At 43.0% G+C, this 17,945-nt stretch overlaps 1 protein-coding gene across 5 annotated transcripts in view; it reads left to right on the forward strand.

The window, feature by feature from the left end:
- Positions 1-17,945, forward strand: part of akap12b (A kinase (PRKA) anchor protein 12b) — a 70,353-nt gene that overhangs the window by 48,891 nt on the left and 3,517 nt on the right. For 4 of the 5 annotated variants that reach the window (XM_072685503.1, XM_072685510.1, XM_072685520.1 and 1 more), the window contains exon 3: positions 11,550-16,919. In XM_072685503.1, the coding sequence (XP_072541604.1) occupies positions 11,550-16,915 (5,366 nt within the window). In that variant the 3' untranslated portion in view covers positions 16,916-16,919. Of the gene's footprint in view, positions 1-7,307; positions 7,549-11,549; positions 16,920-17,945 lie in introns of those variants that run through there. The other variant, XM_072685539.1, reaches the window with a different exon arrangement.

Raw genomic sequence — 17,945 nt, forward strand, 5'->3', positions numbered from 1 at the left:
AGGAATGGCCCAAGAATGTGAGGACCATCCCCCAAAGTACACCAAACCAAAAATGGCCCTATCATACTGCATTGTCCTGGCTAGTGGCTCATACATTAGTATAAAGGAGGGTTAGCAGTGGAATGCCAGAAACACTGGGACGATAGAAAGAGAGAAGAGGGAGACATTGAAACACACAGTAAAGGAGTGTGAATGTGTATTTAATGACGTTTAATCAAATTTGATCTAATTCGATTAAGCCGTTTAGGACAATAAATAGTGTGGGGCGTATAGGGACATGAGAGGGTGTGAGCCTTTAGTTTCCTAAATACTTCTTCAGCAATACTAAAACCAATACAAGGTCACACAAACAGCGCTGTGTTAATGTGGATTTATGTGGTAATGTGTGTGTTAGCGTAGTATACATTTGTTAAAGAAATGTTTTGGGGAAAAATCTAATTTACTCAGTTTCCAACTTACTTCACATGTAGTCAATCAATCAATCAGGGCATGTTCAGTGTCTGAGATTAGATTTTTTTTAGTTTGCACTGGAGCTAAGAGGCTTATGTATCTGGCAATTCATGGAAAGTTAACTGAGCAGTTACAACGAGTCAGCATACACTTGTCTCAAACCATAACACACTGTTACACTGTAAACATGGAAGATTAGCCATTTCAGAATGACAGCTTGTATTTTCCCTATGTCCATAGATGACTATATAATTAGAATAACCAGTTATTCTTGAATTGGATAACAAAATATTGCCCATTTATTTTTACTTCTGGAGAGCCAATTTAATGTCTAATTGTTTAATTGTTTATACACCAATCAGCCATAACATAACACTATTAACAGGTACACTGATTATCCACAGTGGCATCTGTCAAGGGGTGGATATATTAGGCAGCAAGTGAAAAAGATTCTCTTTAAAGATTCTCAAAGATAATTTCTTTTAAAATCAGGAAAAATGGTCAAGCATAAGAATCTGAGACACTCTGACAAGGCCCAGATTGTGATGGCTAGACGACTGGGTTAGAGCATCTCCAAAACATCAGGCAGGTCTTGTGTGGTTTTTCTGATATGCAGTGGTCAGTACCTACTAAAAGTGGTACAAGAAAGGACCTGGTATTGGGCACCTAAGACTCATTGATGTGACCCATGGAGGCCCGACCTCACAACTTACAAGGTTAAAGGATCAGCTGCTAATGCCTTGGTTGCAGATACCACAGGACGCCTTCGGAGGTCTTGTGAAATCCATGCCTCGAAAGGTCAGAGTCTGTTGAGGCGATACAATGGGGACCTACTCAGTATTAGGCAGGTGGTGTTAAAGTTATGGCTTATTGGTGTGTATGTAATTATATGTGTAGTTAATTAGTTGATAAGTTATGTTGTTTAGCCTACAACAACAAAGGGTTCTTCAGGGTTTATTTAGTAAGAACAATGGTTTTATCCACTGTTTTAGTAACATTTTGCAACCCTAATTGCATATTAGTTTTTTAGCAAAATGTACAAAGTGTAAGTTTTAGCTTCATGCCCCCTGTGAGGGAGCTGAAGCCTGGCTGTCATTGGACCTACCAACAGGAAGTTTATCCCAGATCCTAGATTTGAAGAAGGCGGTTGCAGCACGGAAACCTATGAATATTCGTGAATTGGAGGCCATTGCTCATGAGGAATGGGCTAAGATTCCTTAGGAATGTGTTGCTTACTGTGCATAATTAAGTGCATGATTGGTGAAATAAAAATTGCTTTACTGCAAATTACTGCAACACACAAATTATGTTAAGGTGAAAAATGACAAAATGGAGATACAGTTTTTGTGCCAGAGACTATATGTTACTTTGAAAGTCACTATCTAACAATCTAACCCTGAGACTCTTACAGATATTTGGGAGGTTCCAGACTTTTGGCTCATCCTGTAGACTTGCTTATCAAGATCAGAGGAAAACGATACTGTCCTCCAACCATGTACAGCTCAAATATAGAGTACAGCGAAACAACACTTCTGCAGGGCCTTTGTGCAGCACACAAAATGAAGTACACAATGGTATCAGAAGGTCTGGTGTTTCTGACAGCTGTGAAACTGAACAAAAGTATGGCACATAGCTAAAAAGAGTTGAATTCTGTCCATACATTTGTCTATTTTTTAAGCTGACAGTGCCTTAACCTTTACTCCATGTACTTCCACATGAGCTTCCTTTATGTATTCACTATATTAACCTCATAACTCTAGTCCAGAACCATAAAACAAAGCTTTGAACACGTCTCAGCTGACTTGATATTGTTCATGTGGTGTAAACGGTATTAGATCTTTCACCAGACTGAGCCTTTAACATTTGTGTGAGTCAGATGAATCGTTACGGAGTACTCTTGCTGGGTGGTCAGTGGTGAGGGTCTCAACCCCGTTAATGGGGAACATGTTATCACCAGTGATGTGATCTAGGGCACTCGAGTGATGGCAGGTTAGGGTCAGAGGTGAAGAAGCTGAAGAGAGATTTAAAGGGCAGAATTCACCACTTTATCCCCTCCTCCTCCTCCTCCTCCTTATAAGGCACAATCTCCTCAAGTAACCCCCATCGCCACCCACCCATCAGGGATTTCACAGATCACAACTGAAAAAGCCTCAATCCTGAATTGTCGGCTCTACTCCCCAGCCACAGTATGCCGGTCCATTAACAACTGTCTGTCACACACTCTGAGACCCATCAAGGCTGCAGACAGGGACAGGAGAAGCAGTTCAGGACCGTAGCCATTGAACTGGTTCACTTGGGAGAGGTCTGACAGAAACGTTAAGAAAAAGACTGCAGACAGCTGTAAAAATGGCCCATGCAGATTTTAGATGAATATATCTAAACTATACACATAGTTATCATAGAAAGCTACATGTACTTTCAATGGAAAGCCTGGGAAATATTCAAATACCATGACACAGATGCCCTAGGGGACATAGAAGGTTCTTGCTGGGTGTCAATGAAGTGGGTTGGAGCTTTAACAATCCACTAAATTCCATCCAGCTGTGCATTAACTAACTTCATCACCAAAGCTTTACCATCTTTCAGCTTTTGTTGAGTCAGCACTGACAGTACTGGCTGGTTAACTGTTTTCTCCTTAGCTGGGAGACTGGCAGTGACCCAAAGTGGAAAGTCGTGTATGTGTGAGAGAGAGAAAATATGATCACATGGGACTAAACTCAGTGACTGTATAAGTCAGATGACAGAAGTTACACCTCATATTAAGAACACTATGACACATTTAATTGTCCTAAATGTCCTACTCAAGAGTGAGTCTACATCCACTGACATCACACGGCTGCAGAAAGAGCCGGGAACAAAGCGAGTGGGGAATGAGCTCACAGGCACAGGAAACTGCAAAAGGAAGAAGAAATTGTGACGCAAAAGAATGAGTGCCTTTTCTATGCGGCATTCTTCTGCTTCCGGTTCTCCATAGAAAGCAGAGAGTGAGGGGGAGAGACAGAAGGAAGGGTGGAGTATTCAGAGAAGGACAAAAATGCAGAAGTAGAGAAGGAAATAACTTGAGAGAGTTTAAAGAACCCAGCAGTATGGAGTCAAAAAGGGAAATACAGAAGAGAGACTGAGCGAGACAGTAAGGGACACTGAGAGAGAGAGAGAGTCCTCTAATCATGGGTAGATTCTCTCACTCAGCAGTTATTTCCTTTTCCTCCCATTATTTCAACAACATCATCATCTCTCTTGCTCGGGGAATGCGTGCACACACAAGGGTGTGTGTGTGTGGAGGTCCGTAATGATGTCACGCCATCCCATTGCGGGACCTAAACCCAGCATGGAGCTGACCTCCCCTTGTTCCTGCTCAGAGAAGACCACACCTCAAAACCCACATTCCTGGATTCAGTCACGTTTCCCTGATGCTACAGATAGCGGGGGCGTCTCTGTCCGTTCCACCAAGCCACGCTACGGCCTGTTTCGGCTGCTCTGAGCGACGATAGCACAAACCTGCACTATGCTCAACTACGTTTGGCCCTGTTTTCACACCTTAAAGTGATAAACTGGCAGACGATTAAAGCAAGAAAAGTAACTCCCTAAATGTGACTAGACATGTGTGATGTGGTGGTTTTGCACTGGAGCCACCATGCTAATGTAGCTAACAAGTAATTGAAGGGTGTTTAAAAAACCTAACCCTGCTCCCAACACACCTGATTGAACTCATCAGCTCACTGACAAGCCCTTTTAGAGTAGCAGGGGGTGTGTTAAAGCAGGGAGACCACTAAAATGTACCAGGACAGGATTGAGAAACAATTTCTTAAAGGACTAAGTGGACAAATGTATATTGCGATGCAAAAAAACAGTAGTAGCAGCCTTTCTGAAGCCTGACGTTTGTACATAAACAGTACCTTTCCTGATCTACTACATCGGAAGCAAGGGCAAACTCACTGCAGGTCAAGAGGACCATTGTGAAAGTGGACAGACACGCCTGACTGTAGAATGATTCATTAAGGAAGAACAGTACAGAATGGTCTTTCGCCTTTCAGGAATCAGAAGTGTAACATTCTACTCCACTGACTCATATTTGTGTACCCACTTAAAAAATGAGGGAACTGTATGTCCCAAATTCCTCTCTGACCCAGTCACAGGGAATTAAAAGACCTTTCCTATGTGTCACATCCCTTATATCTGACCTGATTTTAGTTTGAGCCAGTACCTTGTACCACAAGGATCTTTCATTGCCTATTCAGTAAAGCATAGTGTGAACTGTTCCTCATAATGTCCTCTTCAATAATACGAGGATGAACACAATATTTCCAATTGTGTATATCAACTCAGTCTCTGTATCTCAATCTCACGTTTGGTATAATTACAATTTAAATACGAATTTATATCATTTGTGTAAAATCTATACTAATACACAGTGATGCACAGCTGCTAAATATTATATTCCCATTTGCACATTGAAATGTATGGAATTCATTCTGTTCATTTAAAACAACCCACATACTTTACACAGCAGAGATAAGGACTGTAAAACAAATACTGGGAAATGGAAACGTGGTGAAATGGGTGAAAAAGAAGACTTTTAAACTTTACATGACTGGTGAACTCTCCTAAGTTACCACAAAACATTTGCTTAAATGATCTATCCCATTTAATTTTGCTAAAAGCTTGTGGTTTTGCATTCAAATGCCACATTTCTTGGCCTCCAGGTCTTTATAGAGACGTTTACACATGCCTCCCATTGAAAATCCTCATGTCTCTCTGATTGTTTGGAGCAGGAGTGTTTTCTGTGTCTGGAGTTCGTCTGGAAGTTTCGGGCCGGGGCAGGATTAGAACTGTTATCACCCCTTAAGAGCATATTTCACCTGGAATTTGCACATTCCTTCAGGACAATGCAGAGGTGTGAGATTCTGATTAGGGTGCTCTACGTCTGAGCAATCTCGCTCGAGTTCTTCAAAGCTTCCTCTTACCACACATGCCTGAGTTGTTTTCATTTACAGTTGAGGAATGAGCCATTAGCACACTTTGAGATTGCCACTGGTGGAGTCTTGGTTTAGCCTTGAGCTTACAAAGCTAATTAGGTGATACTTCCTTTGGCAATTGTTCATTTAGGAACTCAACATGTCTTGTGCAAAAAACTGGGTACCCTTGGCTAGATTACACTTTTTTTTTAATTGAGACTTTGTAAACAGCCCCTCTGTAGCTAAGCAAACATAAAACCGACTCTTTAAGCAATCAGTCTCTCGTTAAACCATGAATTAACACACTTAACAGACCTGAAAGTGAAGGTAATCGATGTCTGTAAGGCAGTGGAAGGCTATAAGAAGGCTATGCTTTCAGCTTATGGTTTCTATAATGTGGGCTGGTAAGAAAGTAACAAACGGCAGAAAACTCTCTAGGAGACCTGCTTGTATGCTGGTAAGAAAGGCAAATAAAAAAACCCCAAATGACTGCCAAGAACCTGCTAGACGCTTTAGATGAGACAAGAGTGCACAGATCCACTGTGCAGTGTTGCTTGCATAAACACTATCTTCATGGAAGAGTCTTTGTCACAAAACCCAGCATTTAAAGTACACACAGAACATCTACAGAAGCAAGATGAGTTCCACAATCAGTGCTGTGGACTGCTGAAGTCAAAATAGAACCAAGGAATTGAATGTCATGAAAAGTCCACATTACCTAAACTAGTAGAGACATATATAATAGTGTCAGTGTTGATGTTGGATGGATATAGGAATGCAAAAAAAGCAAAAACAGTTCTATGTAGTTCTAAAAAATGGTTACTTGTCTCGTAAACGACAGTGGAACCTGTTTTTGATGCTGAAAAGAACCAAGGTAGAAACATCTACAAAAGATTTCCTACCAACCCAAAATAACTCTATACCTAGGTAATGAACTATGTAAGCCATTTAAGTTCTACATAGCACCATTGTGTTTACTGAAGAACCCTTGAAGAACATGTTTTTGGTGTAGGCAACCATGGCTTCATGTAGGCAATGGCTGAGGTTTTAAGTGCCATTAATGAATGTCTGTACCATCTATACAGTGCATTGCCAAAAAAGGCTAAATGGCCTGCTGTATATCTTAGGGAAGTTTTATGTCAGCAGGAGGCACCCTCTAAGTAAATGTTTGATAGGTAAAATGTGAAGTAGTGCCTGGATACCTGTGATATATATGAAATTCAAGCTTTTACTGGTGTACAGAGCTACAGTAAATTCCTACAAAAAGAGTCATAGATCCAGGGAATCTCTTATAGACAACACTGTTAGCATTCCTGCAATGGTAGTGCTGTCACACATGAGAAAAAGAGAAGAGATATTGTCTCCTCTTCAGAATGAGTGATGTTACGAGATACAGTGAGGAGGAAAAGGGAAGAAGTAGGGAGAAATATGTGCTACAAATGTGGCAAAGGGGGTGTTCTTACAGCAGATCCATACACCACCTATTGTGATTCCCTTTATAATCATTCAGTAGATGTTTTCTTATAGAACCATTGTTGTCTGTAAGATGTGGGAGTGTTAAAAACCTTGAGGAGCTTGTTTGAAAGAATGAAACCATGAACCGGGCCTTGTTTATTTTAACCAAATTATGTTGTATATGATATTTCTGTCATCTTGCGTTTTTTTAAGAGCAGAAAAAAAGGGTTGAAAGAAAAGTTGGAGGATGTGAGAACGCTTAGTGGCAAAGGCAACAGGGTGGGGTGGGGGTGTTTGAAGAAAGAGAAGGTAGAGGAAAAGGAAGCCCCATTCAAGAGAAGAGGAGCAATGGACAGCTGAAGAAAAGAGGGGAGGGGGAAGTTGGGATGGGGTGGTCCTACATAGGGCCCATTTGTGTCAGTATGTGTTGAAATGTGTGTGTTGCCCTCCTCCTCCGCTCATTGTAACCCAGAACCGGAGAGGAGGAGAAGCTTGGCCTCGATGAGAGTTCACGACAGAGAGAGGAGTGTAACGTAAGAGACCAGCCAACTGCATTTACTGAGAGACATTTTTACAACAGGAACTTCTAATCAGCATCTCAACCGCAGACGGCTTTTTACAACTCTGTCAATTCATTCTTGGTCTTGAAGAAAGCTTCTCCAAATGCTTGGGACAATAACTTTAACAGGTAAAGAGTGTTTTTAGCTTCTTTCATTTGTTCTCAGTTGTCTTGCCTTCTGCATTTCGTTTGTTGGTGTTTAATTAAGTACTTAATGGATGTGTGTATGAATGAGCGGTGTGTAAAATTATGTGAGCTTATACTCTTTCTGAGTTTGGTGTTTCTATTCATGATCTAATCTTGAATGAATCTGAGTTTTGGTATTAATCTAATGAACGTAGGCTGAGTGAACATCACTGCTCAGTTGAACTTTATTTCATTGAGTGAATGATGATGTAAGTCACACTGAGGGTGTGGTAGTCCGTGGCTTGAAACTAGTACATCATTTAGGGGGCAGCCCCTTCAGCTTGTCTCCAGCTATAGTTCAGTTCATCAGAACTTTTTACAATTTCGTGAGCATCCTTGTTTTGCATTGTACCATCCTAGAACTTGTGATTAGAATTACGTTAGGATACTGTATGGATAAAATACACCTGAACATGACATTATTATTAGAAAGCAAGCTTTTGGTAGTTGCACTGGACATGTTGGAAGTGGGCTGAAGCGCTCCACATTTCATTCATGAAAAGCATCCCTCCAGAAAGAGCAGAAGACCAACTTTGAGCATTTCTGACCTTATTATTCAGTGTACAATTCCATATATATATATATATATATATATATATATATAGAGAGAGAGAGAGAGAGAGAGCTTAAAGAAATGTGTCATAGACAGCTGTTTTCTGTATATATTTACACCATAGATGTACTTTAAAAGAGGGTTTCTGAGCTGACTGACTTTGGAAGCATTGCATGTCTCTGTGTGGAATTGTAATTAGTTTTTAAGCCCCTTTAGATCTTAGTCAGGGTTCTCTGAAGAGCCCCGGTGGGTGGTGTAGGTATATGGGATTGATTACCCTGTTGTAAATTACTTGAGAAGGTTTGTGGAGGGGTGTGGGTGTGTTAAAGTGGAATAATCATATGAGCATTAGCTAATCATGCCTTCACAATTGCTTCTGGGCATGTCTGTGAAATGCTTGAATCCTTCAGAAATCATGTAATTACATTCTGCATGGCTAGAACGTATGTAAATGTGTAATGCAGAAATGTCCTTCTACCAGTAAAGCTCTATGACAATTGCAGAACCCTTTAATTGTTAGATACTAATTGTTGGGTTATCCATTGAATAATCCCTTGCGTAGATATGTGGTTAATTCCAGTATTTATCATCTCCTCAGTTCGAATAAATCAGCTGTATTGGTTACATTACAGTTAGAGTACTTCTCAACTTGTCCTATTCAGTCTCTATAGTCACTATTAGCTAGTATCACTGGTGCCACACCTATCTCTATGGGGGGAGGCGGGGGTCAGCTGGTGTGATGGGGTGTAGTCGTTTGGAGCCTTGGTGGAATGGGGTACAGTCACTCAGTCTGGGTGGGTGGTGCAAGGCTGGCTTGTTTGGAAGAAAATACACTGTACTGTTTGCTGAGTGCCACCAGATCCCAGGCTTGTTCTTCCTCAAACACTGTGACACTAATTAATAGCCTGCAGTTGCATACATCTGTTTGCCAAACATGACAAACAAAAGGAGGGGGGGGGGGTTCGAGGACCCCACCCCACCCCAGACCCTTGTGGAAAATCCAAACCATTATCCCACCAAGAGTTCAGATAACACCCCTCCCCCATTTCTTTTTTTTTTTTTTTTCGAAAACTATATCCACCATACTATACAGGCAGCCACAAACAGAGGGAAGGGATCAGATTCCATAGCTCGGGTTTCAGTTCACTCCGTCACGTTTTAGAGACAGCAACAGATGTAGAGTGGCCAGTAGCGTCTGTAGCAGCCTCTTGACATATTTTATATGTCTCTCTCCCTCTCATGGACACATACAGCCCCCAGTGTCCAGCTGTGCTAAGCATGTAAGCAATGTAATGTAAAGTATGTGTGTGAGTGTCTGTGTATGTGTATTTGGGTGGGTGAGCATTCCCCCTTTATGGATACACACTGACCACTCTTACATTAGCTAACAGACGAGATTTACCCTTAGGGCACCATAATGGCATGAGATAATCTTCTTGTTGGTGGCAGGAAAAGTGTTGTTCATCTACAAGGCTGAGCTGCCAGACAGTTGTGGTCGTTTAGTTGTATAGCAAACACTATGAATGGCTTTCCTTCAACCACAACCACAGCAAGAGCCCCTTGTTTGCATAGTGTTATTATCTTTGAAGGCCCTACTCCACAGTTTGACTTACAAAGGCTTGGATGACATGACAGTGTAAGAGCTGCCGTTGCAATGACAACTATGTGAGAGCCACTCTTAAGGCCACCCAACTATTCGTGATGCACAGACACACGCAGATCCTTTGTCAGCATGGTAAGATTCAAAGATTCCAAGTTATACCCATTATATTGGTCCTCACCTCCCTCCAAATGGTTTCAATTCTCAGTGAGGTAAGATTGTGAAAGTCTGATCAATCTTTTTTTTTTTTGTCGGCCCCCCATAATGTGCTTTCTCCTCATGACACATCCCGAGCTTTCGTCATGGTTATTTAAGATTTAGGATGGACAATAGCATTGGGGCCCCCATTCATTTTAGCCAAGCCGGGAGAAGCCAGGGTCTCATTGTGAAAGACCTGGGAGCAAAACAATGCAGTCCTTCCTAGCTGAAGTTAAGGCTTTTGGGTTCTTTTCTTGAGGGGTGGGGGGTTGGGGGGGTTGGGGGGGTGTTGTATGTTGGGGGAAGTGTGATGACATCTTCTGGATTGCTTGGAATTGTAGCTTTGGTTTCTTGTTTCCTGAAAGAATTGTTGCTTTTCATTTTTGTCCAAATATGCCGTTGGAACTGAGTTTCAGGAATAGCCTCAGAGCACAAGTTGCATGTAGTATGAAATGAACAAAATGAATAAATAAAGCCTTAGTTTATGCCTGTGTTTGATTTAGGTGTATCAGGAGTGTTTTATCTGTAAATATCTTAATATAAGATTTAATGGAGAATGATAGTGAATCACAAAGTCTGTACAGTATGTCTGTGAGTGTCTGTCTTCCCGCCAGTAATGAGTCAGGTAATGTGATATCCATGCAATAAAACAGAGGTTTTTAAAGTAACTGGGTGTGTTTTAGACCCCAGAGCAAGAGCAAGCAGAGCCAGATGTGAGCATTCCCCAATGAAAGGATGGATGTCAGAGGGAAGCTGGGCCTCATCGAGCCCAACACTGCCTGTGAACTAAATGTTCCCTCCCTACACACCACCCTATATCTGCCCACTCCTGTCAAAACACAGATAGACACAGGAAGAAATTCAGACGTTCTGTGTGTGTGTGTGTGTGTGTGTATGTTTTAGCTGTGCATTTCTCTATTTTTCTCACCTGTCGCCATGTGGTCTTACTAAGACTGTGATACAAGGCAGCAAACAAGATTTATTTACTTTTGTCCTGTGTGTGTTTACTGCTTTCTGCTACATTGGGTCGGTGCATTTGTTCAGGCATTTGGCAGTGCTTATATGATTGTGAAACCTACAGCACACAAATTCCTCCTAAGGCCTTGATGTTGAATTGTGTCATCATTCTCCAGCCTGTGTTTTTGGCCTGCACTCAGAGGGAAAGGATCAGCAAATGTAAGGCCAAGATCAGATTGCCATCATTTGCCTGATTAAATCTGTACGGGGGGTGCAAGTCTTTTATGGAATTTTGCAGCTATACAACTCTCCAGATTTCCTGCAGATGTTCCAACCCACCATCTTGAATGAATTATGTCTGTAAATCATGTATTTTACGTTTATTACTCTCCTTTGTCCCCTGTCAGTGATTAGTTTTAGGGGTAACGGCTGGAGATCTGCAAGAGGAAAGGGTCTGGTTATTAATTGAGATGAATAATTCATCAAATTGGTGACTTATGTATGTGTTGATGTTTTTGGGTGATGTTTATTTGTACAAACTAGATGGTGCCAGATATTCGTTTCCATTCCAAGAGAAAGTTGTTAACTGAAACAGCTGTTAGCATTATGTGACAGTGCGTTGTTTTCTCTTTGCAGTTGGCCAGACAGATGCCATGCCTCAGAAGGAGGATAGCCCCGAGACCACTGAGGTGCTCCAGGATGAAGTCTCCCCTCAGGTGAATGGTGATCAAGAAGAGGATAAATCCATTAGTGTAGATAAAAGCACATCCGTTGAGGAGAAGGTTGAGGAAAAGCCTAGTGAGTCTAACGAAGTGGGCTTCAAAAAGATCTTCCGCTTTGTTGGCTTTAAGTTCACACTGAAGAAGGATAAGAATGAGAAGACCGAGCCTGTGCAGCTGCTGACAGTGAAGGAAACTGATGATGGTGCTTCAGAGGCTGCTGTTGAGGAAAGCAAGGAGGAAGCAGTAACGGTGGAAGCTAAGCCTGAGGGTGAAAATGCACCAGATGCTCCAGAAACAGAGAAAGAGGCAACTGCTGAAGATGCTGTGCAGGCAGAAGCAGCAGCAGATCTACCTGCAACTGATGCCCCGCCAGAGACTGTAAAAGACAGTGTTAGTGCAGAACCTGAACAGCAGCAGGCTGAAGAAGTGGTGGCAGATCCAGAAAAGAAGCCGACTGAAGAAGTGGCAACAACACCAGAGAAAGAAACAGAACCAGAAGTGCAAACTGAGTCCCCCACCAGCCCACCCTCTCAAGAGACACAATCTCCCTTCAAAAGATTCTTTACTCAGGGAATCTTCTCCAACTTGCGGAAGAAGACCAGCTTCAAGAAGTCCAAAGATGAGGAACCTGTGAAGGAGAAGACTCATGAGGAGGATATAAAGGAAGCTGAAGAGAAAGCAGAAGAGGCAGTAGCAGAAGACAAGGAGGTTAAAGAGGAGGTTAAAGAGGAGGTTAAAGAGGATGTTAAAGAGGATGTTAAAGAGGATATTAAAGAGGATATTAAAGAGGATGCAGAGGAAGGGCCAAAAAGTGAACAGGTAGAGGAATTTTCAGCACCTACAGAGGAGACCAAGGCTGAAGCAAGCCCAGAGGAATTGCCATCCACCACTGAGGAACAGAAAGAAGAGGAGCTGGAAGTGCAGGTTCAGACGACAAGTGAGGCTGAGCCAGCACCGGAAGCTGAACCTGTTGCTCACACTACAACATGTGAGGTTATGGAGACCCCTGTTGCTGACACTGATGATAAAGCCAAACCCACTGATGATACCAAACCTGCTGAAGAAAAGCCAGATGAAGCTGCAGAGGAACAGCCCAGTCCTGAAACAGAGGCAGCCACTGAACCTGAAGTGGTGTCATCCCAAGACAAATCCAAGGCTCAGGGAAGCCCGCTGAAGAAGTTGTTCACAGGAGCGGGGCTGAAGAAGTTGTCCTCCAAAAAAGCAAAGGGCAAAAAAGAAGCAGAGTCAAAGCTAACAGAATCAGGTGAGCAAGTCGTTGAGCAGATTCAATCATCTACCGAGTCCCAGAAAGAGTCACCTGAGCCACAGAAACCTGACAGTGCACCATCCTCTCCAGAAGAATCTGGTGAGCATGTTATAGAGGAGGTCAGTCAGGCTGAAGCTAATGTAGAAGGTGATGGTGAGGCAGTTGCCTCTGACAGTGAGAAGAAGAAAGATGGCATCCTGCCTTGGGCCTCCTTTAAAAAGTTAGTCACTCCAAAGAAACGTGTCAAAAGACCATCTGAGAGTGAAGACGAAGCACCTGGAGACAAGCCCAAATCTGCCACTCTGTCCTCAACAGAGAGTGCTGCCTTAGATGATAAAACTGAAGAGACAAAACCAAGTGATGAAGTAAAGGATGAAGCTAAGGAAGAGGAGTCCCAAGTTGAATCCAAAACCGAGACAAAAGCTGAGAAGCTTGAACAAAGCACAGAGGAGCCGAAGAAAAAAATGGACACTTCTGTGTCCTGGGAAGCTCTTATTTGCGTGGGATCATCCAAAAAGAGAGCTAGGAAAACTTCAGACTCTGATGATGACGAAACGAAGATTGAGGAAGAAGTGCAACAGTCTGGAGAAGAACAAGTTAAGACTGCAGAGTCTCCACTCGGAAGCTCCCAGGAGGCTGAACATGAAAATTTGGCCTCCTCTCCAGAGCCAGAGGGAGAAGCTGTGTCTACATGGGAGTCCTTCAAAAGGCTGGTAACTCATCGTAAGAAACCAAAAGCAGAGGACAAGTCTGATGAAGCCTCGGGTCCAGAGCAGACAACATCTGACAGCGAAGTCCCCAAAGAAGAATCATCCTTTTCCTTTAGAAAACTAATTCCTCGCAGGAAGAAAAAGTCGGATGCCAAACAAGAACCTTCTTCTGATGTTGGATCTGCTGAAGAAGACTCCGACACCCCAGCTGTGGTGCCCCTGTCAGAGTATGATAGTGAACAATCAGAAAAGGCTGAAACCGAAAAGAAAGAGGAGCCCAGTGCAGAGGAAGCAGAGGTCACTCCTGCAAAAGCCTTAGCTGAAGACAGATCGCCGTCTTGGATTTCAGCTGCTGTGGAGAACACTGAAGAGGAAGCAGATGGTAAGCAGCTAAGTGATATTCCTGAAGAAGGAGATACAGCTGCTACACCTAAATCAACTGATAACACCATTGCTGAGGATTTTGTGGAGTTTACATCAGAAGCTGTTACTGCCCTCGAGCCAGCAGAAGAAACTGAAATGGTCTCTGCAGTCTCACGCATTACCACATCACCTGTTACATCTGGTGAGACGACACCAGTTCCAGGAGATGGTGTGGTCAAAAAGGCTGAAACCATTCTGCAGGAGGCTGTTGAGACTATTACTGTCACATCAACTGTCATGGCTGTCACAGTAACTGAGGAGCAGAAGAAAATGATTGCTACTATTGATACTAGCCCAGTCCAGGTTGAGTCAGTCATCAAAGAGGAGAAAGTGGTATTGGTTTCTCATGATAGAGGTGAAGCAACAACTATTTGCACTGGCCTTGACACCAGTGAAATCAAAGACGTGGAAGAAGAGAGCCCTTTAAAGGCTACAGTTGAGTCTGTGACAGCTGTTACTGAAGTGCTGTCTGTGGAGGTGGCTGTTGAGGACCAAACTCTGAAGCCTGTGGAGGCTGGAGTGGACGAGCAAAAGGTTTTCGAGGCGCAAATGAACGAAGTTCAAGCTGACTACAAAGAACAGCTTCACACACCCGTTGAAAATGCAGTGGATGAGACAGTACAGCTTGAGTCTGTGAAAGAAACACCACAGGCAGAGACTGTAAATGAACTTCAGGAAGCAACAGCAGTCAAGGCTGCTGTGGTCACGGCTGTTCAGCAGGAAGCACAGGTTCTTGAGGAACCCCTGGTGACAGAAAACACCCCGAAAGTGGAGACTGAGGGTCCTATTCAGCCATCTGTAGAAGAGGCAGTTTGTGCACAGACTGTGGAGGTCACTGAGATCGCCGTTGCTGAAGGCGAGAAGCTGCAAGAGCTAAAGGACATTAACGAATCAGTTGCCAGTGTTGAGGTGGCATCTGCCGAGGAAGTAGTCATGGCTGTATCAGAAGAAGTTACACCCTTACTTGCAGATGGCCCTGTTGTTGAGACAGTTGAGTCTAAGGAAGACTCCATTCCTGTTGTGGCTCAAACAGAAGAATCTGCACTGACAGAAGAGATCTCCGATAGCCAGGTCTCAGCACCCAAGGCAGAATCAGAAGTAAAAGAGGAGATTGTTATCAAAGAAGTTCCAATAATTGAACCAAGAGCTGATCACGAAATTGAGGTAGCTATGAAAGATGTTGAGGTTGTCTCAGCCGAAGTTGAGGTTGAGGGACACATTGAAGTTGCATCGTCGAAAGTTAGTGCTGTGGTTCAGGAAGTGTGTAAGAAAGTTCAGGAAGAGGTAGAACTTTCACAGGCAGTGGACTTGAAGGAAGCAGAAGCCATTCAGGAACAGAGCACAGTGATTGTCCAGGAAGTCATTCAGAATGTTGTAGGGAATCTTACTGAAATGCACATGGAAAAAGAAACAACAGTAGAACCAATCGAGGCAAAGGAGAGCAGTACCACAACAGCAGAAGAAACACCAAAGCCTGAAGATGTACCAGCAGCTTCTGAAACGACAGAGGAAAAAACTGCAGTATCTGTTCCAGCTATAGATGAATCACCTTTAGCAGATGTTACAGTCCAAGATGAAAAATCTTCAGGAGAAGTACCAGTACAGGAAGATAACCCAGCAGTCGAAGTACCAGTGCAGGAGGAAAAGCCTGCTGTTGAAGAACCAGTCCAGGAAGAAAAGCCCGCTGTTGAAGTACCAGTCCAAGCAGAAGAACCTGTGGTAGAAGTACCAGTCCAAGCAGAAGAACCTGTGGTTGAAGTACCAGTCCCAGAGGAGAAAGCTGTGGTTGAAGTACTAGTCCCAGAAGAGAAACCTGTGGTTGAAGTACCAGTCCAGGAAGAAAAAACTGCAGCTGAAGTTCCAGTACAAGCTGAAAAATCTGTGGTTGAAGTACCAGTACAAGCAGAAGAACCTGTGGTTGAAGTACCAGTCCCAGAAGAGAAACCTGTGGTTCAAGTACCAGTCCCAGAAGAGAAACCTGAGGTGGACGTACCAGTCCCAGAAGAGAAACCTGTGGTTGAAGTACCAGTCCCAGAAGAGAAACCTGTGGTTGACACACCAGTCCAAGACGTAAAGGCACCAGCTGAAACCATTGCTGAAAAGCTACTCAAATCTGACACTGAGGGCAGAGCCGACGAACTGCAAACACGGGTAGTCACTGAGCCGTCACTAGTTGAAGTCAGTGAAGCCATTCAGATTTCGGAAACTGTTCCGGTTGCCATTACAGACAGCATCCAACCTGAGAAAGAAGAGGTTGCCACGGTCACTGTGGATGCCGTACAACAATATACAGATGTAGTAAAGCAGGAGATTGAATTGAAAGAAGTTGAAAAGAATGTAGAAGAAGATAAAACCATTGGTGAGAGCACAGGAAGTGAAGAGGAAAAACGTCAAGTTGAGGATGATCTTAAGGAAGTGACAGAAGTAATCCAGCAGGTAACCACAGAGACATCGGTTTCACAAGAGACACGGGAGGAAAGCAGTCAAATAACACAAATAGTGACTGTTGTAAGCACAAAGCAAGCTCAAATGATAGAAGAGCAGTGTCAGATTGAGACGACAATGGAAATCAACGTTGGAATCATCAATGTAGTGGATGCTGATGGAGAAACTGAGACAACCATAAAAGAAGACAGCTCAAAGAACCAGGAACCAGTGGAAGACAGACCTCAAACAGCATTGGAAGAGGCTCAAAAGGATGTCTCAACACCAGACGTGAAAAAAAGGCAAGACGAGTCCGGAGATGCCACCTGTCAAAAGACAGAAGCTAAAGCCACTGAGGTGAAAATGGCTGTTGAGGAGACGGTGAATGCCATTAAAGAAGAGGAGGTGGGGAATGAGATTGACCCTGTCTCCACAGAGATTACAACAGTGTCATGAGCCAGTAAGTAATTTACCTTGTCCAAAAACTTGTATAGTGACTAGGGCTGAGCAATATGGTAAAACATTTACCATTTTTAACAAAATTGATCATGATACGATAAAATATCGTCATATTGCCCCGCTCTAATAGTGACCGATTCTTTTCATTATTTTAGACTTTTTATTGAAATGTTTCTTTCATATAGTTTCAGTTCCAAAATGGAAACTGTATAAAAACTGAGCAGTTTACATTAAAAGCAAAATGAATAGTGTAATTCACAGCATTGTGTTATTCAGCCGCACCTAGAAGGAAATATTACAGGGGTATTTCTTTCATGGAAAGTGAAAAACAAGGCCTAGGTTACTGTTCTGAATTCCTTAGATGAACCATTGCATTTTCTCATGGTTCCTTTTTAAAAACATCAATGGACCTTAGTTTTATTACCGCCGGATTTGCCGGCTCGTGAAATGAAAAAGCTTTTGTTCGAGGTACAAGTAACCAAGGGACCTTCGATATCAAAGCAGGAATGCCGCAGCCTGACCCTTCACTTTGTAGGCTGGCTCTTAAAGGGAAGCCGTGTGAAGAAGAGATGAACTTGTGCTGAAAGACTGATTATAATTCCCCCCACCCCTCCTCAACACACTCTCCTTTTCTCTTCCCTCCATCAAAGCCCTCCATATATAGTCAGGGGACCATGTCTAAGAACACAGCGGATTTGATGAGACACATTTGATAAGTACAGTTGAGCACATTTGTCGTGTTTAGTTTAGTGAAGAAGAGAAGTTCTAAGCTGCAGCATTTTATTGTGTTTGTAATGATAAGACGGATTTGATTAAAAAGCTGGAGGTTAAGAGCAGTGTAACTGAGTAAAGCATAATAAAGGAGGGAGGACATGGTCAGAGCGCAGGAAGGAGGCCGAGGTAGGGGAGATGGGTGTGTCTGCTAAATGTTTGATGAGTGCTAATGCAGCACTGCAGTGGAAAAGAGGCGGGTGAAATATAGCTACGCAGCAGGGGCTTTGGTGCAGTGCTCTCTCTCTCTCTCTCT

The sequence above is a fragment of the Salminus brasiliensis genome, chromosome 1 (assembly GCF_030463535.1).
Source record: "Salminus brasiliensis chromosome 1, fSalBra1.hap2, whole genome shotgun sequence".
NCBI classification, from domain to species: domain Eukaryota; kingdom Metazoa; phylum Chordata; class Actinopteri; order Characiformes; family Bryconidae; genus Salminus; species Salminus brasiliensis.